We start from the raw sequence: 27091 nt of genomic DNA on the forward strand, positions 1-27091 counted from the left end.
TTTTTTATAGGAACTTTTCAAAGCAAAGGTTTTATGTTGTCGGACACACAACATTGAAAGTTTCTGGATCCACAACATTGAAAGTTTCTGGACACACAACATTGCAAGTTGATAAAAGCGTTGTAATAATAAAAAGGGGCTGTCTTCGGCTATGCCGAAGCCTTCATACCTTTCGTGAAAATAAAAAAGCCGTCTTTCATCTACTACTTCTTACTGAATTTTCAGCGTAAAAATATTCAATATGAAATTACTATTTATTTTTTTTATAAATATCTAATAAATATTTACATCGTACATACAAATTTACTTATGTGTTCAGTTAATTTTTATACCCGAGCGCACTTGTGCACAAGGGTATATTAACTTTGTTCACATAACGGTTGTTTGTAACAGCCAAAACGAATCGAGATAGATATAGACAAATGTATACATAAATGCTTCAGAATACGAAAACTGCGATATTTTAGTAACTACTGAAGAGTATTCACTCAAAATTGATATTTACAATAACTTTTAGACGAAAAATAAGAATATTATACATTTTTGGAAAATGAGCGTAGCCACGCCCACTTATGGTTACATGTGTATATCTTGGTAACCGCTGCACCAATTTCTTCCAAACTTGGCGCAGTTGTTGGCCTTGGCAGAGCATACCAAATAGCCGAACATTTTTAAATTCGGACGATAACCACGCCCACATCCCATATAACGGTAATTTAGAAAAATACAAAATCTTCGATAAATCAGTAAATATTGAAGCTAATTTATTCAAAATTGATGCTTGCAACAATTCTTTACCAAGAAATACGTTTATGATAACATTTTGGAAAATGGGCGTGGCACCGCCAACTTATGATCACATATATGTATCTCGGTAACCGTTCCACCAATTTGTACCAAACTCGGTATGGTTACTGTGCTTGCCACATAAAAGCAAAACGTTGAAAATTATTGAAATCGGTCTTAAATTACGGCCGCTTTTCATATAACGGTAAATTTCAGAAATGCTTGAAACTTCAATATTTCGAAATTTAAGGACGCTAATTTACTCAAAATTTATACACCCTGGCTTACCATTTAGCGGTAGCTTTCGGAAAGGTGAAAAACATATATTTAATACGTGCGCCGGGTATTTAATGTTCGGCTCCGCCCGAACTTAGACTTTCTTACTTGTTATTTTATTCTTTATTTAATTTTTATCTACTACTTTTAATTGTCAAATACATTAACTAAAACAAAAACACTTATGATAAAGTAAATTAAGGTGTTCTACAACAAAGTGTGTAAATACAAAAGTATGTGGTACATTAGAAAATATAATAACATAAATCGCGAACACTAAAAAAATATCCCGTCATGGTCGCTGAATGAGGTCTCATATGTTATCGCCCTTGTTCTGTCTGCAGAAAAACTTGCCAATAACCAATCAATCGCGGTTTGTTGCTTTGTATTAGGAAGATGTTCCAGTAAGGAATACAATCCTAGTTGGCTTAAGCGCGTTCCAAGAACATCATTTGACGTAATGCGACAGACATTTAAGTATCCTACAACTATTAATTCTCCATTATTTCTATTACTCAGCTCTTTTATATCTTCTTCCAATATTCTTCTAAATGCTGATAATGAAAAAGATGGATTTCTGTATACTACAGATGCTTTCCATTTCCAGACAACCGGTCAGGTACGAGCATGATTTTTAATTTCCACCAAACTCAAATACATTGTTTGTTGGTCCAAATAATGAGACACGTATTTTTTCTTTTGGCTCGGAAAAATTTTTCGGCCGAATTAAACGCGATTTTGTTTTTCAGGCAAAAATCGATTATTCGAATTGACAGTGAGAATGTTTTTTTAAAATGCCCATAACTTTGTCAAAATTTAATAGATTCCAACAATGTTTTTACTCAAATGTCAGTAATTCTTGTCACTTCAAGATAGAATGATATAATTATTGATTTTCATTATTTAAAATTTTTTATTTATTAATTAACAAAAAGTGTATATTTTTTTTAAATTTAATTTCTCAAAAAGTGTATTTTTTTTCTCTCAAACTTTTTTACAGAGAAAGAGACACTTTGAACTACAATCAACCTAAATCTGTAGTAACGAAGTTTTTTTTCTGAGTTATGATTTTTTATAGAAAATATACGTTTTTGTGGTACATACTACAATATTCTTATATTGTTTAACTAAATGGAACATATGTATGCAATATATCAGCAAAAAGTACAGCGGTGATCCTTTTTTGTGTATCAAATAGATATTAGAACACACTTTCCACCATACAGTTTCGATTATAAAAAGCGGGAAAATGTGATTTTGTATTTCGAAACTAGTCTTGGGCGGACACCTCCGATCCGTTAACAAATTTATTGCCTATGTGTTGTAATTTTTTGCTTAATTGTGAAATTTCCGTCATTTATTTCATCCATGGCTTGTCTTAACAGCTGAGATACCCCTCTATTAGATTTGTTGATATAATTAATTATGTAGCTGCAGAATACATAGGCGTCAAGTATGAACTGAATGTCCATATTTGCTCTATGCAAACGCAAAATATCGCTATTATATGCGTTAAGCAGTCTATCTGAAAATGTCCTTCGTAGAAATATTTGAGGCTTCTTTAAACTGGAACGCAGCGCTAATTTGTAATTCTCATAAGTTGTGGAAATGTCTGGATGCATTAAGAATTCCTCAAAGTTGTTCAGGTTCTCTGCTTCCATATTCTCATTCTGTTGGCTTAAAACATTTTTAATTTTTTGCAACGGAGCCAGGTGTTGTTCGCTTACTTCTGTATGTTACTGTATGATAACCCAAAAAAATTGCAGGAGAGCAACAAATCGAGAGCGCAACAACACGGGAGAGCTGCAAATTCTTACTAGTGAAACTTCTACTAGCAAAAATTAGCTAGCAGAAGAAGAAGAAGAATAAATGTCAAAAGCCGCCATTTGTTGAATTGGTTTAGCACAAACAAAAGTAAAATGAATGGAAATCAAAATATTAATGATGTACTAGACTGTGTAAGTGCTTGTGTGAAAAGCAAAGAGTTTACAACTGATTTATAAATAGAAAAATGTTTACAGCAGAATATCAAAAGGGTGCAACAACTATTCACTTGCAAGTTTTTACTAGCTTTGCGTTCAGTAACTTTTTCTGTTAGTTTTCTCTTCTTGTCAATTTTACGCTCTATTTAGCTTTTACGCTCTGGCTGCAATGTTTTACTGGAGAAGTTACTATACAAACCTTATGTCTTTGGTAGTCAATAAATTGCTGCACCTCTGGATTGCTTCCATCTGTTGATATAAATTGGTCGACAAATTCCACAATGGGGTCAATATTTATCACACCTTCTGTCTCCAGAGTAGGTGCGTTACTTATTCAGTACATTCCATGACAGTGAGGACTACCTCTGTGTTGGAACTTAATCCTCCAGTAATAATGAATAATCACATGTGGTTCAAATATTTTATCTTTGAGTAGCTTAACCATTCGTCGGAAACGATAATCGAAGTACCGTGAACAGCCGAGCCTTCTCTGAATTTGATAGTTGTGCTGCCTCAGTTTCGGAAATATCCATTTTGTCCACAAGTTTTGTTAGAATCAAATTGACGAATCATCGCTAAAACCTTCTTTTTCTCTGCCTCCCAGTGAGCAGGGGATGATCTGAGACCCTTTAGGATGTGGTATCCCTCGTCATGTTGGACTAAGTTGCTAATCAAATTCCTATCGACCATATTTGCTGCTGCGGTGATGTTGGAGGTTCCAGATTTTTTTCCGCAAACAAATAGAAATTGCATCTTTAACGCGCTGCAACTCAGAATATTGATATTTCCAGAGCAAATTATCAATACGTGCACATCGTCGGTCATATCTGCGAACTTCTGACCCCAATAATTTGCTGTAGTTAAGCGTCGTTCGCCTTTTTTGCCACAAAAAATTGTTGGAAAAGACAATTCCTCTGTATTGTCATCTCGTGTTATATCAATAGGAATTCGGCCCTCTCCAGGGGCTATTGCTACTCGCTCTAATGGAAGGTTTTCGATAAGCTCGTTATCCAAAAGTGTTTCCTGACCACCTGGATTTATCTCATCTTCTTCGATTAGATCTCTTCCAACATTTTCCTCATGGCGCGTCTGCAAATCTCTGACGATATGCTAATCTACCGGATCGGCGATAAAAGGCACTGATTCATGGTTCCGAACGTCTGCCAACCATCCTTCAGATGCCTGAATATTGTGCAAGTGGTATAGTTCCGTTGTCATAAGGCACTGTAATGCTGCTATTACTTTCGATGCCCTTATAGTTTCCGATATAAAACTATGATTATACTCCAAGCGACGTTTCAGAAGAACTTGGACAACGTGAGTGTCTTCAAATCTGCGAGTAAGAGTGGTCACTGTCTCGACTTGCATCTTTGCCTAAACAACTCGCCCCGCGCCAGAATCTAGGATCGCTCACACCTCTTTGCCTCCTATCTTGGTTTGAGCACAGAACCTGTTGTCACCTTTAACCGTCACTATAGTTGACACTATCTTGCTATGGATTCTCTTATATAACTTTTTCTTTTCTCTCGTCTTCTCAATTTTCTTAAAATTCCTACCCTTGGCTTCCATTTCAATGCTCTTATAAAATATTCGTTTACGTGCCGCCTCATAGTCCAATCTACGTTGGTGTAGACCAGTGGTGTCGAACAGAACTTGGACAAAGGGCTACTTTGAAACTATCGCTATAATACGCGGGAACCGCTAGCTTAACTTCAATCTTAACTGCGTTAACTCGTTCCACTCTTCTTATATTCAATGTATATATTCTACTAACTGATCCTTTTAAAATATTTATTTATTATAAAAGTTTATACAGTTAAGTTAAATTAAATCGTACGATTTGAGATCGATGCGATCTGCAAAACCTTCTTCGGAGATTGATGATTGATGAACAAAACCGCAAAATTTGGCACTGAATCGATAGATATGACGTAAGTTATGTGTTTCTCGCAGTTTTCATTTGAAATATTTATTACTTTCCCTAAAAATAATCAAAAATAGTTTGCAAATCGCACCGATTTCAAATCGTACGACTCGCAGCACATGCCCAATAAACTTAATATGCGACACGTAAAGTTAAAAGGGACCTACGCTCAGAAAAAATGATTTCCAGAAAAACGACTTTGAAGTTTACCAAGTTGATTTTGATGCTTCTGACATTTGAAAGGATTGAAACTCGTTACTCGGGGGTTTTCGGTGTCGCTGATTACGAATCCGATGTTAGTTTTCCAAAATTCAAAATGGCAGATCCAATATGGCGGATGACATTTCTAAAAATTGATCGGAATCGCTTGAAACTCGTTACCCGGGGGTTTTTGGTGTCGCTGATTACGAATCCGATGTTCGTTTTTAAAAATTCAAAATGGCGGAAAAAATTTAAAATTTGTTCGGATTCATGTGAAACTCGAAAATGTCGTTGACACCGAAAACGAGGTAAGTGATTACGAATTCGATGTTCGAAAACCCCCGGATAACGAGTTTCAAGCAAATTTGATTAATTTCAGAATAGTTTGTCAGATTTGATTTTTTTGTACTTTTTTGTGAAAGTACCTAACTTTGAAGTGAAATTGTGAAAAAACTAATGCAGCTAGAAAGTGGTTTATTGCATTGGAAAGAGTGGCCCGTTTACTATAAGAGTCGATGAAAAAGTGAAAACCGATTTTTTCTGACCGTAGGTCCGTTTTAACTTTACGTATGATGTTTGAATCTTCATATTTTCAGATAACTTCTTAAAATCTGGTTTATATTGCACAGTTGTGCAGGCTAAAATCATGTTATTTTTGACATGTTCGTCAGTCAGTACGTTTCAGTATTTGTTTTATATAACCATTAGTTGTGAAAAAGCCTGTTCCAGAAGAGTAAACGTCTGGAAATGTTGAAAGTTTTTCTTTGACAACTGCTCTATCCATACATCGATTTCGAGATTGAAAAGTTTTATTGAAATCATTTAGTTTTGCAGTCACATCAGTTAAAAATGCAGCCTTTGGATTTCAGGAAAATCTTTATTTCTGTCATCAAAGCTACACTTTACCTTGTCTAAGCCATTTTACTTCAGAGTGGTAGAATATGTCACCGAATTAATTCTCAGATTTATCGAGCAAGGCTTTGAATTGCCGATGCATTAACGGTCATCCGCGAATCAAATTCACAATACGAACGATCGTGCTCATAACCTTGTCAAGGTTGAGTGTTTTTGCAATCAGATTTCCTTCTTTTTCACTACGTTATATATTTATATCTTGCCCACGAGTACGAGTTTCCAAAGTCAGATTGACTAACAGTGCCTCCTTAGCAGAAAAATCAGAAAATACCACTCTGGTGAACACTAATAAGTGCGGAGAGTCTGAAACATCGGACTACTCATCCATTTTTAAGGAAACTTAGTCACATTTCTTGAAATCGCTTTTTATTTGGCCATGAATATCGTTTGGTAGGTCATCAGATAACGACACTTTTTTATTGCTGAGATTACGCTGTTTTTGTTTTGAAGATCCTGAAACAGATATTCTGTCATGTCTAGCATAGAAAGATAAGAAGTGAATGAGTTCGTGAAAATTCAAAAATAAAAGTCCACTTATGTACCAAAAAAACTTCCAATTGTTAAACTTTTCAATTCAATACAAAATACTCTGTTCATCTTCTTGTTTGCGGGCGCCTAAAATTTAGGTCGCGAGCTACCAGGCGCCCGCGAGCTACCGGTTGGACATATCTGGTGTAGACTTTTTATTTCACAATTCTTACTCTCATCATCTTTCTTCCAAACTACTTTACTGTCTTTTCTTTTTAGCAGTTGGTATGCTGGCTGATTTCCGGGTGCTCCTTCCCCTGCTGGAGCTCCCGGCAATATCCGCCTGCGTCCCGTTTCCCGCTTGTACACACAAAACGACGTGTCTCCTCCGCATGCGAAGCACACCATGTTGTGGAAAGACGACTTACAACGCTTATCTTTAAGGTCTTCATTTGGATTTTTTACATAGAAATCTACAGGCATAATACAAGTTTACTTCGTCCGACCTGCCTTACTTATTATTTTTATTTTAATATTAGTTTCTTTTATTTTTCTGTTTTTTATATAAATACATATTATCCTCATATTATCGTTAGCGCGCATTTATATTTCGCAAATTTATAGAATAACTTCGTTTAAGATTACTCAAAAGATTGTAATTAGAAAAATTTTAAATTTAAAATTATTGTAATCATTCATCGAACGAACTTAGATTACGATTACAGTAATTGTAATTAAAAAAGTTGAAATATTCATTTTCGTAGCTCCCGGTACAAACAAATAATTTGCGATAATTTAAATTGTTAACTACTAATGTTGCTTTTGTGTTATATTGATGTAAGTACTTTTTCAACTGCAATTTTGTTTTCATAATAAATGCAATATATGCACACTGCTTATTTTTAATATATCCCTCATCAATAGGTTTTTATTTGAAGAGAACATTTTTTTTTTGGCAGAAAATGATCTCCATTAGCAATTTATTAAAAATAATGGGGCATACTCATGGATGAAATAAAGTCAAGTCTAATGTTGGGTTCATCTTTTTTGACAGATTTCATTGAAAATTATGTCAAAAAGCTATAACTAGTTGATTTTATTTCGATTTGTATTACTGAATACACTTTTTTCGGCTGTGACACTTTTTTTTGCGACTTTGGAAAAATTTTCAGCGGTAACACTGACCCGTATAGTTTACACTCAAATAATTCAAATAACTTCGCTCACCTGGTCACTCCAGCGATGTTGGTACCAGCATGCCGTTGCGAACCTGTGTGGGAGGAGAGAGTGTACATACATATATGTGAGCCTACCTCCCCTAAAGGTACTGAGCAAATTACTTTGTTTTCTTTGGCAGATCGGTCACTTGCTCGACTTGGCGGGCATCAAGCGGGTCCAATTTACTATAGTCATCTAAACGCGAATGAATGGCAACCGAAAGTGCGCGTAAAAATAAAGGAGTATTGCGAAAAAAGCTGATTCTGAGGGAAATGAAACTCTATAGCCGAATATTAAAAATAGTACAAACACAAAAATTAAAACATGATAAGAACGCATTTAGTGCCCAAAATTTCAATAAAAAAGATTAAAGAAAAAAAAAATCTTAAAATAACCTGCTAACCGGCAAATAAAGATCTGGATAAATACTTCCTGGGATTACCCACTAGGACCAAAAAAAGACAGCTCAAAATCTTCTATACAACAAAATTCACATGAGTATTACCTAAAAAACCCTTTTATAACTTAATTAGCAATTAGAACTGGAAATTTTAACATAAAGAAATTAACCAAAGAGAAAAAAACACATGGGGAAAATCCAACCCCCCCGCTGCTCGTAACTGCTGATGGCACTGGCGTTGGGCGGCAGTGTCAAGCCGGTGACGTCGAATCTCGTTCGCTGCTCTACTCGTTGCTTATTTTTACTGCCCTTCTCCGGCGTTCTCCCTCGTTAATGGCAGCGCTTACCAATCAGTTTTCTTACTTGCTTCCAACGCTGAAATCCCTCTCACCGGAGTATTCCTCAGTTCGTCTAGGTACCTATGTACACATGTATGAGTACTTAGGCACGTCGCTCAGCTGTGCTTCTCTATATACTTGTCCATCTTGTGTATACCGAACGTTGACCTACTTCTGGCTCACATACATACATATGTACTGGTGATGTTTATGGTGGTTATGGGATCCCGCGGGCGCCCAAATTAGCCCAGAAATCATTCCCGTACTCAACAAAATGGGTAATAGAGAGCGAAAATTGCAACGTATTGGATCGTAAGTGTCTTCTTCTTCCTGCCCAAAACAGCCCGGACTTTTTCTCCGGGTAAAAATGGATAAAGTGTCAAACTGCATATCAGCTGTTTTGTGTTTACATGTTTGCCTGTTTCTAATGATGTGCTGAGTCAATACTTTTAAGCATAGTTGCCAACTTGGTGCTTAAAGCACAAGATTTAGTGCTTTTTGAAAATTAAAACGCCAAAAAAAATCATTTAGTGCTAGTGCTAGTGCTTTTTTTAGTGCTTTTTTTTCTGAACTAAAATTTCTCCGAGATAGGTAAAACCTATTACAAGAATCTACAAATTTAATTGCACTAAAATATAACCATGATAGATAAAAAGCTGAAGTTACAAACCCATCTTGTTGAATTCTATTCGCGTAAGTTAAGTATTTCTTTATTTCTTTTTTTCTTTTCTAATTATTTGTACAAATTTTGATTTTTTTACCACCTGATTAAAAAACATCGTTTCTTGGTGCTGAATCCAAATCTGGCCGCACAATTGCTTAGTAGAGCTGGGATACTATCGATAGTATCGATAATTGAAAACTGTCGCCACTATCGATAGTTTTTGAAAGCTATCGATGGAGGTTTTAGCGAAACTTCTGTTTTTACACCTCTTAACAATTCATTAATTTTTTTTTCAAAGAAAATCACAATACAGTCGGCAAAAAAAATTTTTAGTTATTGGAATTTTTAGCAACTATAAGCTTACACTGAGTTATAGTAAAATTTAATAAGCTATAAACCGCTTACACAGAATTTTTATAGAAATTCGAATTAAAAAGCTTGAAATTTTAATGATTTTGTAGTTTTTTATGTTTTGTACAACTTTTATAAAAAATTAGTTGACACTAAACGAAACAAAAAAAAAATCAAAACTGCTAAAATATTGCGGTGCTATTATTTTGACCAGTACTTTATTCATTTTCGTATAATATGGTAAAATGTTGATAATTTCCTCTGTCCGGATTTTGATATGCGTCTCCGTATTTGATCTCAGTTGAACTTTTATAAGTATGAGTTGTCAATTTAAACGAATATCTTTTGTTTTGTTTGTTTTGTAGTCTTAGAAATGTATTAATAACTATAACCAATTTCACTTCTATGCACTTCAAAAGGGACAAACGTATGTACATATAATTCAGACGCATAAATTAATAAGTTTATTTTATTATTATAAGTTCTTTTTAATGCACTCAAATTTAAACATTCTTTATTTTACAAAGTAATTTATAAATTTTATAAATTTATTAATTATTTAATTTTCAAGCAATTTAGCATTTCAATTCAATACCTCTCACGGCGATAGTACTATCGATGCTATCGATGTTTTCAACTATCGTTTCGAAAACTATCGAGTGGCGGTACTATCGATAGTATCCCAGCTCTATTGCTTAGCACTAGAATTTTGAGATATCCTAACCTCAAAGTGCCAAAAACACGGCGATATTTGAGGTTATGTAATGAAAACATAAAATTTTTTTTTGCTCATTTCTACATATGGCATCATTTTCATTTGTTGCGATTCGATTTTTCTTTCTCGAGATATACCAGTTTTAATGCGCAGTACTTCGATATTATGTCGTAAGTATGAGTCATCATAGCATGTGTGGAGGCTATTCAATCGTTATGAGCGAAAAATTGTGTGTATTGATTTATGTATGTATTCTTGTAAATCTTGCTAATTTTTTGCTTTTGTTAAATACAAGCTGTTATGAAAAAAGCATCTTTTGATTCAAAATAATTTGGTGCTTTTAGTGTGATCAAACGCTTTTTTTTCAAAGTTTTTGGTGCTTTTTGAAAATCAAAAGTTGGCAACACTGCTTTTAAGTCATGATTCAATAATACAAGGTTAGATAATTATTGACAGCTGCGGTTTGACACTCCCTTACAAAAGGTTGCATTTACGAAGGACGGAGAAAGGGAAAGAATGAAATATCTTTGTGGGAAAATGGTAGCAGAAAAGTACGCAATTAGTAGTGAAATTCTTTTTGTAAATTCTAATGAATTTGCAGGAAATCTGGCATTTTAAATGAAATGTTGAACGTAATACTGATATATCTACGTGAATTACGTAATTTATGTGCTATTTAGCTGTATAAAAAATGCAAAATGACTCAAAATTAAAATAATGTACTATGAGATTGATGTAAACATCCAATTTAAAAACAGTTTATGTTTTCATCAGTTAAATATGCTTCGTATGCATATACAAATAAACATATTGCACAAAAGCTTATACTTCTATTTCACACCAAAGCTACACTGTTTCCATGTAAATTTGCAAGGAAGCAACACGGTGCCACTGCTAAGGGAGCGGTGCGAGAGAGACAACTGTCAGTTTATCGAACCTTGTATTATTGAATCATGCTTTTAAGTATTGACCGATATTCGGTGCTGATTTAAAAAGTATCCAATACTCTAGATACTCGGTACCGAAACATTTAGGTTTCGAATAAAAGCGCAAATAGGCCAATTATATGGAAAAAACGGTTCAGGGGAGACTCGCCTATAATAATCCAAATATAGGAGCCAATAGAGCTTTTAATACGGATTCAAATAAAAGATGTATATATGTCGGTTCGAGGCCATAATGCAGAGACACTCTTACTTGTTTGAATCTCCCCCCTGAAAGGCTTCTTCATCCGTAAAAGCATTTTTCTTGAACCTTGGATCAACTAAGATTAAAACTGTTAAAATAATATTTCTCTGTTGTTATAAGTTCAAGTGTTTTAGCCGATATCATATAAATTAGTAATTAAAGTTTTTTCTAAACTTGAAATGCATATAATGGCGAAGGTTTAATGTAAAGAATCGGTATCGGGTACCGAAAAAGTATTGGGTTCTGAAAACTTTTTTTAAGTACTGGGTACCGAAAATTCAGCACATCACTAGCTGTCTCATAAATTCTGGGCACGAAATGTGGTTTTTTGCGTTCCCGTACTTCTCTAATTACCGGATCCGGTCTGGATTGTTAGGGAAAGAACTTAATGTTCCATAACGCCGAACTACAAAATATTGACAATGTATACTGTTTCAAAACGCATCCGAAAAGTTATCGAAACGCATCGCTACAGTAATCCGCGAAACGAAGTTCATCAGAAACAAAGGTGATGCTTCGTTTGTTACTGGTTACCATTGGTATTTTAAAAATGGATTATTCAGAAAAAATTTTTCATTGCTAAAGTGAATATTTAAAATATGCAATGTATATGGTTGCAATGTGTCGCAACTCTGGATATACAAACAGTTTGAATACCGCAGTATAAGTAATAGTATCCAGACATTGTGTTGATACGTTTTGGAAGTCAGCCATAACCTTTTAGTCACTTTTGCCGGTGACAGGTAATAAGATCAACGGAAATAATGTCAATTGACTTTATTTCCCACCCTGGTGCGAAATAAAGTCAATTGACATTATTACCTTTTTAAAAACGAAATAAAATCAATTGACGTTATTTCTCTTTCAAACATTAAATTTGCTTAGCTTCGCAGCGGCCCGCGTCAGCGCGCCACACCGCGCGCGCCACACCGCGCGCGTCGAGCTCGCGCTCCCGTCCCGCGTACCCAGCGCGACCGGCGCGCACACCACGTCACGCTACGCCGCGGCCCCCCCGGCCCCCCTTCCCCGTCTCACGACGTGCTGTAACGCAGGTAGATTTATTTTTTGTATACGTTGAAATAAAGTTTTTATATATTTTAAACATCGAGGGTTTATATTCAATAATACCCCCTATCTGCACACTTTTCACAAAGATGGGATTATGATATAAAAATCCACCTAAGCTTTAACTGTCATCAGTGATATTAATGTTACCTTATATAACGACAGGTAATAAGTCCCAGATGGTTTCTAAAATCACAAATTAGTTTTTGTGCAAATTGCAGATAGAGGGTATTAATGAATTCAAGCCCTCGATATTTCACATTTTTATATTTGTAAGTTATTGGAAGCAGGGATGCCAACTTGGCTCAAACCGTGCCATTTGTTCCTATTTTACTTCAAATGGCACTTAATTTTTCAATTTGGCACAAAATGCCAAAATGGCACTTTTGTAAAAAAAATAACATTTCAATACAGTTTTGTGAAATCCTTTGCGTGCACTTCTTTTTCTCAACTAAAATTTTCTAATTTATAAAGGCTTTTCGACTGGTTTATCTTATTTTATCATTGCACTTTTGTTTTGAAAATGTGGCTTTATTTTATTGCTAAATGTGAATGATTAAAAGGAATTACACCTTTTTTGGCACTTTTATTTTTCTATTTGGCACATTATGGCACTTTTTTTTATCCTTAATATGGCACCTCATAACTAAGGAGAGTTGGCAGCCCTGATTGGAAGATTTCTGCTGTGTTTTGAGGCAACAACTTGTCTGCATTAAAAAAGCAGGTCTACGAAAAGGGAGCTTACGTGCGAAAACTAGTTTTCTGTGAAAAAGCTGTTAAAAGTAAGCAACTCGTTTCGTCAGTTTCTCATTATCTCGTTAATTGTTCTCCGCGCCGGACGTCCAGTAAGTGTTGTTGTTGGTCCAGTAAGTGTTGTTGTTGGTCGGAATATTATTATAGTTCATCGTGTAAGTTGCTAGTGTGGAACATTTAAAAAAGTAACACTGAAGAAGTGACGTTTACTGTTTGTGTTGATTATCGTTTTTAGTACACTTCTAAGCAAGTTAGGATTTTCTGCTTTTCACCACGTGAAAAAGCATCTCATCTTCCATCCGAATCAACCAAAAAGTGAAAATTGATTTTTTGACACCTTATCCCCCTTTCCGTAGAGGTCACATATAATTTGTGTTTCAAAAGTGTGTGAAAACCAATCAATTACCTTATATGATCTCGGTTCCGATTTAATATCAATAATTGTTTATACCCGCATTTTGGCATATTGGCTCGTTGAATGTGCCATCTAATAAGTAGTGTCGTCGTTCTCCTTAGCTGCTTTTAAATGACTGCTGGCGGAGGCATAAATACAGTGTAAGAAAATTCTTTTTTTATAATTGTTTCCTTATAGAAAAGTTGGGTTCTTTTCCACCTTAGACATTCCGAATTCGTTCAAAATATGCTAATTTAAAACACAGAATTCTTTCAGTGCTCCTCCGGGGTTTTTGGACATGTACTGTTTCTTCAATTTAATAGTGTTCGCTTTATTTTTGTAGAAACGAAAAATGTTTTGCAAGTTATGGATCATTTCTCCACTCTTTCTTCAAATATTTCTCCAGCTGTGCGCAGGCGTTTAGTTTTTCGCATCGTGTTTTTACATACTCGTAATTAAAATTTTTTTTTAATAGAATCAATTGGTGGTAGTTCATGATTGTGTGTGGATTAATATCACAACACTGAGGATTTGGCAAAAGCCTTTTTCTTCTATTCAAAAACAACACTTACGGGGCAATGTTTATTGTAAGAACAACATTTTTTTCTATGAATCGACATACTTTAAGCATTGTTGACGCTATTTCCATTTGAATGAGGAAATAGCGTCAATGACTTTATTTCCATATTTTTGTTGACTTTATTTCGCTTTTGAAAAGGTTATAATGTCAATTGACTTTATTTCGCACCAGGGTGGGAAATAAAGTCAATTGACATTATTTCCATTGACCTTATTACATGTCACCACTTTTGCCACTTAGGCGCTAGTGCTCATACGTGTACATGCATACACATATATGAATAAACATATATACATGTACACATGGGCATAAGCACATAAGCGCTCATGCTTGAGTGTTTGTGGATTTACATTGCCAGCATACATGGATTCCACCATTCGTGGGTACCAGGGTCGATAATTGTTAGATGGATGCTGTGACTCATCTTCTTTACCCCATATTACGCAGTGGTGTAGGCTAGATCACACACCTGTACATATGTATATTTACACAAAAAAACTTGGGCTTACCTCGTCCTCCGGCGGTTGGATGGGAAACTGGTGTAGCTTGGAATCCGTCTTAACTAGTGGTACCTCTTGAAACCTCGCCTTTGTGGTATCTTCCGTTTGGGGTTTTCTTTTGTCACACCCCCTTTTTATACCCGAGCGCACTTGTGCACAAGGGTATATTAATTTTGTTCACATAACGGTTGTTTGTAACAGCCAAAACGAATCGAGATAGATATAGACAAATGTATACATAAATGATCAGGATGAAAAAAGAAATCGATTAAGCCATGTCTGTCTGTCCGTCTGTCCGTGTACACGATAACTCGAGCAGAAATTGAGATATCTCAACGAAATTTGGTATGTAGGTTTCCCTTAATCCAAGGAAGGTTGGTATTGAAAATGGGCGAAATCGGACTTTAACCACGCCCACTTCCCATATAACGGTAATTTCCAGAAATACGAAAACTGCGATATTTTAGTAACTACTGAAGATAATTCTCTCAAAATTGACAATTACAATAATTTTTAGACGAAAAATAAGAATATTATAAATTTTTGGAAAATGGGCGTAGCCACGCCCATTTATGGTTACATGTGTATATCTTGGTAGCCGCTGCACCAATTTCTTCCAAACTTGGTACAGTTGTTGGCCTTCGCACAACATACCAAATGGCCGAAAATTTTTAAAATCGCTCAATAACCACGCCTACTTCCCATATAACGGTAATTTTCAGAAATACGAAAACTGCGATATTTTAGTAACTACTGGAGATTATTCACTCAAAATTTATATTTATAATAAGTTTTATACGAAAAATAAGAATATCATAAATTTTTGGAAAATGGGCGTAGCCACGCCCACTTATGGTTACATGTGTATATCTTGGTAACCGCTGCACCAATTTCTTCCAAACTTGGCACAGTTGTTGGCCTTGATACAGCATAAAAAATCGCCGAAACTTTTTAAAATCGGACAATAACCACGCCCACATCCCATATAACGGTAATTTAGAGAAATACAAAATCTTCGATAAATCAGTAAATATTGAAGCTAATTTATTCAAAAGTGATGCTTGCAACAATCCTTTACCAAGAAATACGTTTATGGTAAAATTTTGGAAAATGGGCGTGGCACCGCCCACTTATGATCACATATATGTATATCGGTAACCGTTCTACCAATTTGTACCAAACTCGGTGTGGTTATTGTGCTTGCCAAATATAAGCAAAACGTTGAAAATTATTGAAATCGGACTAAAATAACGGCCGCTTCTCATATAACGGTAAATTTCAGAAATGCTTGAAACTTCAATATTTCGAAATTGAAGGACGCTAATTTACTCAAAATTGATACACCCCGGCTTACAATCTAGCGGAAGGTTTCGGAAAGGTGAAAAAACATATATTTAATACTTGCGCCGGGTATTTAATGTTCGGCTCCGCCCGAACTTAGACTTTCTTACTTGTTTTATTTAAACTTTAACGGTTTGAACGCGCGCACTTTCACCCACTGCACTGTCGAAACTTTCTTACTAGCACACTGCAACTCCGTAACTGTGGCGTTGCGTTTCGTCGGGGTTTTATATAGCGGGCGGACAGGCATAAAACGCAATTTCTGCATAACCGAAAGGTCATCTGCAAAAGTATTTTACACTCACACACTCATTCTCACAACTGCCCCAACCAGCAAAAAAGCCGAAAACCGATCCGAAAAAGGACAAAAAAGTGGATGAAGTGCGGATTTTTGTCCGTTTACTGATTCCATTTCCGGATACTTTGACGATCCGTTTTCCCACTAAAGTGTGCGGCAGAAACATACATACAGACAACAGTTTGTGAAACTGTTTTTTCTGAAATTTGTCTGATAGAATTTTTCGTTCAATACGCTTTCCTTCTGCACTTCATAGATACTTTTGCATGGTTCAAAAGAAATAAAATAAAATTAGGAAACGCATGGCGGAATTCGAACCCGGCACCTTCTGGAAGCTAACAAATAGCGGCATACTCCTCTGCACGCTCAGCCACTGCCGACTAAGCATATATGCTTTCAAATGTTTAGCTTAAGCAAATAAAATACAATTATTGCTTTCAAATTCAAATCGAAAATTGATGATAACTATAGGACTTTTTTGTATGCGTTTTCGGATACGGAAAATTGAACTAAACTGCATTGTTTCTGGATACGAAAATTAATGATAACTGTAGGAGTTTTTTGTATGCGTTTTCGGATACGGAAAATTGGTCTCAACTGCACTGTCGACAAAATTTACTTTTCTTTGCTGGCTGGGGCCTTTTCGAGCCGCAGGGATAGCAAAAAATGGGAGTAATCCGGGATGACTCCGGGAGCAATCGCAAAGGAGCATGCGACTAATACCACTTTTGATCTCTTTATATGGAATGAACTGTTCGCTTTTGTTCGAGCATGTCCTATGAAGAGACTAATTGTTAACCTTTACACCCGAATGGGTACAAAAAGCGACTAGTCACTTTAAAAAAATAAAAATAAAAATTTGCGCCTGCTGAGATTCGAACTGGGGTGCTCAGTTTTGTTAGGCGAATACTCTCTCTGTGTGCCAACGCCGCACATGAAATTTCATTGACTAAGTGCGTACATATCATTAAATCGTTAATAGTACCCGTTAGAGATGAGTTGGGGACTAATTTATCTCCAATTATACCCATAAGGGATGAGTCGAGACTAACTGACCTCCATTAGTACCTGTATAAGACTAGTTGCGACTAATTAATGTCCAATTGTACCCGATTGAGAGTAATCTCGGAATACTCGCTTTAGAGATTAGTCGCACAATTTTTTGCAGGGTTACTACAAATGCGCCTTCCCACACATGCTGCGCAACATGTTGAGACACACGCTAGTGGTACCAACATATGTATAGTTGTGGCGCGATAATGGTTGACAATGGCTATCGACCCAATAGGCTTGCGTAACAAAATGTTAGCAGAATGTACAAAATAGGTTACGCGTCTTTTTTCGGAAAGTTTTTTTACGCGTCTTTTTTTCGCCGTCAAAACACTAGCGCGTTTTTATTCGTGTCTAGTGACGAAATAAAGAAAATATTGAAAACAGTGCTATGGTGAATGTGTTAGAGAATTTAAGCGCACCTAAAGTTGTGGCCACTGTGGTGTAGTGGTCAGCAGTGCGCGCTACCACTCCGAAAGGTCTGGGTTCAAGGCCTGGTCAAAGCAACATCGCAAAAAAATATATAAAAAAGGTCAATAAGCAAGTGGATAAATTAACAGCTTTATTGCTTTATGTTCGGTCATTCGGCTATCTTATACAAAATTTTAAAGGCAAATTTTCAAATAAAGTAGTGTAAAATTAATATATCGGGGCAATTCTTTCAACTGTCTTTCAACTCACGACAGTCTTTCGCAAGACAAAAGTCTCTCGTAAGAAATGTGTAACTTCTGCTACTATCTTGAAAGCTCGTTACTGTCTTTCGAAAGACTTAGCGTTAGGCTGTTCGCCTTTTAGCAATAAGTTTTTTAAAAATTAAATTAAATAAAAAAAAATGTACATATGTATATGTTTATGTTTAAATGAAAATAAAGCAAAAAGAATTAAATTATTTTAAAAAAGGTATGACATTAAAAAACCATCGAATAAATTTCGAACCCAAAGTTTCATACCTGTAATAGACTCACTTGGGAGTGAACTAAGAAAGAGGTGGAGGCCGACAAACCAGGGATGATAAATAGGTTTTTGAATTTCGTGCCAAATGGCCAAGAAAAAAGTACTAAATCAGCCGAAAAAGTTCCAACACTTAAAAGACCATACATACATATGAACACATATGTTTTTGAAATAGGTAAGTATCTCTATTGGTACGTGCGCTTAACATCTCCAGTAAAACATGTCCAGCAACAAAATTTCCGTGAAATGTCAGCTGTTATCTCACAAGAGGAAAATATCCAGTATAGTTTGCAGCAATTTCCAAGCTGTCCGAACAGCTGCTCGAATTTTCGTTTAGATTCAAAAGTGTAAACAGAAAAAACTCTCCATCAATCTGATATTCAGGCAACCGGATCACTGTAGCGTTTTCCAAGCAGAGGTAGCCGCAATACAGGAGGCTTCGGATTTTTTGCTCTCTAGTGTAACCAATTTTATGTAGGCGAAAATGGTGACGACTAGTTGTACTTCCGCATCGGATAACTACGCTATTAAGCTCATTTGGGTTCCGGGTCATAGCGAAATCATGGGTAACTGTGTAGCCGATGAGCTGGCAATACAGGGAACCCTTGTGAAAGAAGAACCCTTGAAGGAGAAGAAGTCTTTCGTTTTTAAGAAACACCACTATTTACTTCTATGAGGTAGAAAAAGATGATAATATTTTCATCCACAGAAATTCCAATTTCCATGTATACACAATGGTAGCGCCGTGTTTTGACAAAATTGTATCAAAAATGTCGATGTAGTACCCATGTACTTTTGGAATTCAAAATGTACCAAAAAAGTACAATTGTACCATCAATTTCATCACTGCTTCAAACTTGTTCATGAACGTCCTCAACACATTAGACATGCTCGGTGATAAAGAAATGCTCTCAGAAAGTACAAAATTGTTTGAGATATACGAAAATGTCTTGGAAGACAATTTAGTGAACGAGGTAATACAATTTAAACATTTTTACATGCAGTTTTAAACAGACTATGAGAAAAATCCAGAAGTTGATAGCAAAGATACATGGATGTATAAACTTTTGTTTGATTATAACGTCAAAGATTGCTCCCCAAATGTAGAAGTTGCATTAAGAATGTTGCTCTCTCTCATGGTCACCAACAGTTCAGAAGAAAGGTCATTTTCGAAACTGAAACTGATAAAAACCGACTTCGGGCGTCCATTACGTAAAATAGGCTGCACTTTTTGGCGTTTATTCTCGCGGTTTTTAGCAACTTCAAACTTGCACTTGGTATACTAAGATTTAATGGCTATAAAACTGCGTACTTAGAATTTTTCTGAAAAATATAACGTGGTTTAAAATTTACAAAGTATGTATTTTAAGATTATATTGAAAAACCTAATCGTTATTTTTACCTGTAAGGTTAGGTTATGTTTACAACTTAAAAAAACTAAAATGTGGGGAAGAGTCGTGGCCGCCGTTTGCCTTAGTGCACCCAAGGGGCCCGCACCATACAAAAAGCCTAGGGGCCCATAGATCCTAAATCCGGCACTGTTGGTCACATTATGTATGGCTGAAATTTTCTGAAGTGGGCCACTAAATTTTTGATGTTATATCAATAACTTTATAGTATTCTGGAGTAAAAATTATAACCTAAAGCGGTTTTGCAAGAATTTAATTTTTTCAAGAGATATTGTTTAAAAAATTTTTAAACATCCAATTTAAAAAAAATTGATTATGCTTAAATTTAGTATAAGTAATACCAACAATTATTTAAAACAAATAAACTTCTGATCCGAATTCAATATTTTTTTCTGGGCATTTACGATTCCTTGTTTTATTACGAAGACTTAAAGAAAGAAAAAATCAGTATATTGCATTAGGTCAGAAGTTATCATGATTTTTCTCATGACGCGCAACGTGTTTTGTATGGAAAACTCAACAAGTATACATACATATGTAACTGACAGCGAGTCTAGCGCGCTTGCGAAGCACGTTCTTTATCGTTTTCCATACAAAATACGCTGCGCGTCTTCAGAAAAATCAGCAGAACTTCTGACCACGGTTTCCATTTTGGCCAAAATGTACCATTTTTGGCACATTTTTTCTAGTTTGGTACACTGGTACACAACTTTTGGATTTGGTACATTTTTAAAATCGTACAAAAATAGATAATTGTTATTTAGATATATAACTACGTTTTGTATTGTTTTTATATTTATGTGCTATTACCCGGCCTTAAACATATGTTTTAGAATAAGTTTTTCTTGAAATTTATTAATATCAATATATATTATAAAGTGACGAGTTGTAAAATGATAAAGTGAAAAAGAAAACCCTTTATTCAGAGAATGTGTAATTGTTCCCTGGAAAGTAGTCGATCAAAAAAATTTAAATATGCTGGGTTGTGGTGTAAATAAAAAGAGTATAGTTAGAAAATATGTAATTTGTAATGAAGTAACAAATTCGCATACTTATACAATGTATGAATATTTAGGTGAAAATGTAGACTAATTTTAATTCTAAAAAATATTTTGGTACACTTTTTTAAATTTTGGGCCACAAAAAATGAGTGGCAACCGTGCTTCTGACCAAAAGAAACATACAGGTTTTTTTCCAAAAACTATACAATACAAGAGAGGATTTTTGAGAATAATTTTTGTGTGACGTCACACTGGTTAAGTTAGTTGGTTCAAAACGCGAGCAAGAATGCAAGAAGAAGAAATATTGCAAGAAAAACGTAAATAAGTTGCACAAGTGTGACGTCACACAAACGGCGATTCTGTCAAATTCACTGAGAATAGCGGAATAGCGGTACGGGATGGGCACCACCTTTCTTCTCCACATCGTGGATTCTTTCTGATATAATTTATTGCATTAATTTAACTACCAGTGCCAGCTGCATGCACATTGCGCCCGATGATAAATAATCGTTTTTTTTATTTACTTACAGGATTACTGATGGGCTTAAAATCATCCCACGCTGATCTGACAATTGCAAAATTTATGTTATTTTATGGGTACGAAACTTACTAAAATATTTTACATACCTAAAGGTCTGATTATGCATACTTCGCATAACTTCGCACAACCATTTGTACCAGTGCAATAAGAATGTAACTTAAAAAAGAAAATGTGAAGCGAAATCTTAACTAAACAGATCGCTAAGTTTTTAAAAGTTCCGCCAATTTCTGGGTAATACATAAAAAAATACGTACAAAGAACATACGAAATTACAATTTGCAGGTTATGCGAAGTTGTGCGAAGTTATGCGAAGTATGCATAATCAGACCATAACTTGTTATAAGTAATACTTAAGGAAACGCACATTTTAAATAAACGCTAAAAATCCGAGTGTAATTCAGTCACGAAGAAAGGCTTCTCAAAAAAAACCATTTGCAGGACTAAACTTACTGGAGAAGCACGATAAAATACTTAGCGAGACGTACGAGTATATTATTTTCGGGCATTCCATAATAAAAACGATTCGATTCAAGGATTGAGAAAAATTATAGTCAGTTCCGTTCGAAATTAATTTTCGATCGAGTCATAGACATGTCGGTCATGGTGACAGGTAACAATATATCAGTTGACCGTCGTCGCGGGCAGACGTGTTTTTCGTTGCTCTGTGTTTTGCATTTTGCTCTTCGGTCTGATATCGCGATGACTAAGTGTATAAACTGTGAGAAACAAATCGTAAAAGATGACTTTATCTCTTGCGGTGTCTGTGGGTAAAAAGTGCATTTAAAATGCTCTAACTTAAACTCTAACTGCCTAAATCTTGTAAAAGTAAACGTGAATATTATGTTTAGATGTGATATCTGCGTTAATTGCACTATTCCTATGTGCCTCTCTAAATTTGAAAAAGTGTGGTCTTCTTCATTAGCTGAAATTCAGAAGGTGCTTGCGGGTGTTAAGAACCAGGGACGTGAACCGTTTTTGCACTTTTGGATTGGTTCCTCAAAGCGGTTTTTTTGGTATTTGAACCGGGGTTTCGGTTCGGTTGAACGGTTCGAAAAACAAACAAGTAATAAAGTCTAAGTTCGGGCGGAGCCGAACATTAAATACCCGGCGCAAGTATTAAATATATGATTTTCACCTTTCCGAGAGCCACCGCAACATGGTAAGCGGGGTGTATCAATTTTGAGTAATTAAGCGTCCTTAAATTTCGAAATATTGAAGTTTCAAGCATTTCTGCAATTTACCGTTGTATGAAAAGCGGCCTCAATTTTAGTCTGATTTCAATAATTTTAACCGTTTTGCTTTTATTTGGCAAGCACAATAGGAATACCGAGTTTGGTATAAATTGGTAGACCGATTACCGAGATACATATATGTGATCATAAGTGGACGGTGCCACGCTCGTTTTCCAAAATTTTATCATAAACGTATTTCTTCTGTCTTTCTGTCACATGGTAGATATTACCATGTTTAACAAAAAGAAAAAAGTGGGTACATTTATCTATTAAAACTTGGTTGAAACGAACCTTTAAACCTTTATGGAAAGTGGTTCGGTTTTCGGGTCGGATCAAACATTTGTGGAAAATTTCGGTTCGGTTAATGGTTCAGTTAATTAATAGAAAAAAGCGGTTTTCCGGTTCAAAACCGGTTCGATTCAAAACCGGTTCACGTCCCTGTTAAGAACAATGACAAGTCTACGTTGAAGTCTATGAACATTGATGCAAGTGAAAATGCGATTAATACGCGCTTTCGATCAAAGGGCATTGACCCGCCTCCCAAGAGCAACTCGTCTAATTTGTCAAAAATCATTGAAATTTGTTCTCAGCCCAAGCGGACAATGCAAGGTGCTGAAGCTGATACTGCTGCTGCGTTATCGTCGATTATGCGCATTTCTCCTGCTTCTTCGAGTGCCGATCTTACTGATGTCATTGCCATTAATACTCTCGCTGAGCCGTCGTTGGCTAGTGCTGATCTCTCGGCTGCTCTGCCTGCTAAGGTTACGACCTCTACTGCGGAGCAGCTCTCTCCTGCTATGTCAGCTAAGCGCGTGGCCCCTTGTAGTTCTGCTACCATTGCCAACAATAATACGGAGTCGTCTCTGTTACCTGCTGAATCTGCTGATGTACGCTCGGATGAAGTTGTTATTATAGATGACAGCAATGACCAGCTTGCTCACCAAAAATCTGAGTGGCTTACTTTCCAGAAGAAGAAGAAATGTAGTCGACAACAATTGCGTGTCATTGGTTTAAATGTTAATTCGGAGCTCGATGTTGCTGTTCGTACTAAGTGACTTCATATTGCATCGGTTTTGCCTTCTGTTACGAGTGACAATGTGATTGGGTATATTGCTAAGCATTCGGGAATAGCAAACGAGCTACTATCTTGCTATAGTCTTATAAAAAAAGATACTCCACTCGAATCATTAAGGCGAATAAATTTTTATCTAGGAGTGCCTGAAGCTATGTTTAATAAACTACTCAGTCCTGAGCTTTGGCCCGCCAGTGTGACCATTCACCCTTTTCGCCCTGGTGCGAAATAAAGTCAATTGACATTATTACCTTTTCAAAAGCGAAATAAAATCCATTGAAATTATTGCTCTTTCAAAGATTAAATTTGCTTAGCTTCGCGGCGGCCCACGTCTGCGCGCCACACCACGTCACGCTACGCGGCTGTAACGCAGGTAGATTTTTTTTGTATACGTTGAAAGAAATTTTTTTTGTATATTTTACATATCGAGGGCATATATTTAATAATACCCTCTCTATGCACACTTTTCACAAAGATGAGTTTCTGATATAAAAATCCACCAAAGATTTAAGTGTCATCGGTGATATTAATGCTACCTTATATAACGCTTGACAGAAGAATTTTCACTATTATAAATTGGAAATCAGTGATGACAGGTAATAAGTCCCAGATGGTTTCTACAATCACAAATTAGTTTTTGAGCTAATTGCAGATAGAGGGTATTAATGAATTTAAGCCCTCGATATTTCACATTTGAATATTTGTAAGTTATTGGAAGATTTCTGCTGTGTTTTGGCAACAACTTGTCTGCAGTAAAAAAGCATATCATTTGTGTTTCAAAAGTGTGTGAACACCAATCAATTTACTTTCATGATCTCAGTTCCGATATTAAATAATCAATAATTGTTTATATCCGCATTTTGGCACATTGGCTTGAATGTGCCATCTAACAAATAGTGTCGTCGTTCTCCTTAGCTGCTTTTAAATGATGTCGTCACAAATTTCTGGCGGAGACATGAATACAGTGTAAGAAAATTCTTTTTATATAATTGTTTCCTTATAGAAAGGTTGGTTTATTTTCCACCTTAGACATTTAAAATTCGTTCAAAATATGCTAATTTAAAACACAGCATTCTTTCAGTGTCCCTCCGGGGTTTTTTGTACATGGACTGTTTGTTCAATTTAATAGTGTTCGCTTTATTTTTGTGGAAACGAAACATGTTTTGCAAGTTCTGGATCATTTCTACACCCTTTCTTCAAATATTTCTCGTATTTATTCCAGCTGCGTTTTGCGTTTGGTTTTTCGCATCGTGTTTTTACTATATTCGCAATTTTAAATTTTTTAATAAAATCAATTGGTGGTAGTTCACGATTGTGTGTGGATTAATAGCATCACACTGAGGATTTGGCAATAACCTTTTTCATCTATTAAAAAAGAATACTTACGGGGCAAGGTTTATTGTAAAAACAAAATTTTTTTCTATGAACCGACATACTTTAAGCATTGTTGACGCTATTTCCATTTGAATGAGGAAATAGCGTCAATGACTTTATTTCCAAATTTTTGTTGACTTTATTTCGCTTTTGAAATGGTAATAATGTCAATTGACCTTATTTCCGTTGATCTTGTTACATGTCACCGTCGGCCATTTACTAAAAGACTGTCATAACTCAAAAACCATGCTTCCTATTTTGTAAAAATTTTGTTTAGTTTCCGCGTAAGAAGACAGAATTCACCTCTTCAGAATTTTTACGATTTTGTAATTTAGAAATTAAAAAATTGTATTTTGATTAATATTTTTTTATTATAGGCCGACCTATGGCGACAGCGACATTTATGATCTTAACGACTACAAGTCGCTCCTCGAGGACTCGAATTTCTCAAAAACAAAAAATACCGTGCTGTATTTACATGGCTACTTAGAGGACGCAGATATTGAAAGCATACATGTAATTGTAGATGCCTATCTGCAGCGGGACGATGTCAATATAATTATCTTGGATTGGGGTGAATTGGCTAATGGTAATTACATGTTCGATGCAGTGATCAATTGTAAACAGGTATTAAATATCAAGTACAAATAAGAAATACATATCGGTTACTTAGAGTGAAAAGTGGCTAAGTCCATTTTTAAAATTTTTCAGGAGAGAAAAACTTCTTCTTTTTTAAATTTTTGAAAAATATGAATAAAAAATTTTTGGTGTTAAAATTAAAGCAAAACGCTACGCGAATGAGAACGATTCGATGTTAACTTAAATATTTCGTATTAATATTAACTTATCAAGTTTACCTTTCATTGAATACTAGCAGACCCGGCGAACTTCGTCTTGCCCAAAATGTTTATATATTTTATTGAAACTTTTTGGTCCAACTTTTTCACCAACAATTCACGTTTACGATTTTCATTGGCACATTTGTTTGCTAAGATTAAGTTTTGGTGGTCATTTGCCGCTTTAAATAACCTAAGGAAAGTGTTATATCCGTTCTTGAAATTCTCCAGTTGTGCGGCATTTCATAGCACGGTTATTCGCAAAGCGAAATAAATTTTTTCCTCTTCACTCCCTGGCGGCAATAATGACCCGGTTCTATAGTGAATGTCCTAGAAGCTTTACAGTATAGTAGGTGGCAATTTCAAAATGGGTGTGAATCATTGTTCTACAGAAATGCAATATAAATATACTTATTTCAGACGAAATACCTTAAAAGTTTGAACGCATAATAATATTGGAAAATCACATCCATTGGGCCAATTGCAACGCAGGAGCGTTCGATATACTCAATGGTGCAACAGGTCGATTTAATCTGACCTTCACGGCCCCTTTTCTCACTTGGCTATTTTTAGTAATAGATCGACTTCAGCACCACTTGGAAGCACGTTTTTGCAATAGTATTGCATACATATTTAAAACATTAGCAAAATCGGATCATATATAAGATTTTTAGTAATAACTCAACTACAGCGCCAACTGTCGGATTAAATTGTGAAACTAAACCATCCAGAGACCCACTCAAATACACAAAAAGTTTCGTTAAGATCCGTACAACCATTCGGGAGGATTTTACTCACAAACACACCTACAGAAGAATAAAAAAATTCATTCAAAGATAGCTAAAGGTCGGTACGTTTGTAGGCCTCACACACCTTTTCAAATAGCCCAAATTTTCTCTATGAGTATGGGCTTGATTTCAACTATATACATATCTCCATACGAAGTTCCAGTACTGTACCAGAGATATGCAGTATAAAAATTCGGTTTATATGCGATTGATTTCGTATATCTCCATACCAAGTTCCGGAACTCTACCATGAACACTTCCAAAGATAGGCAGTATGAAAAATTCGGTTTGTATGGAAGATGCCACGCCCCCTTTTCCAATAGTTCCAATTTTTCTCCAAGAGTATGCGATTTATTTCGTACATCTCCATACAAAACTCTAGAACTCTACCAACAAATTTCCAGAGATAAGCAGTATGAAAAATTCGGTTTGTATGGGAGATATCACACCCCTTTTTACAATAGCTTAAATCTTTCT

At 35.6% G+C, this 27091-nt stretch overlaps 1 protein-coding gene across 1 annotated transcript in view; it reads left to right on the forward strand.

Moving 5' to 3' along the window:
* Positions 1-27091, forward strand: part of LOC118751040 (phospholipase A1 member A-like) — a gene marked incomplete at its 3' end in the record, with an annotated part of 36430 nt that overhangs the window by 859 nt on the left and 8480 nt on the right. Inside the window, exons 2-3 of the mRNA XM_036485803.1 lie at positions 21302-21368; positions 25368-25617. Coding sequence (XP_036341696.1) covers positions 21302-21368; positions 25368-25617 — 317 coding nt within the window. The remainder of the gene's footprint in view (positions 1-21301; positions 21369-25367; positions 25618-27091) is intronic.

The sequence above is a fragment of the Rhagoletis pomonella genome, unplaced genomic scaffold (assembly GCF_013731165.1).
Source record: "Rhagoletis pomonella isolate Grant_MI unplaced genomic scaffold, Rhpom_1.0 Rhpom_scaffold_00503, whole genome shotgun sequence".
Classification (NCBI taxonomy): domain Eukaryota; kingdom Metazoa; phylum Arthropoda; class Insecta; order Diptera; family Tephritidae; genus Rhagoletis; species Rhagoletis pomonella.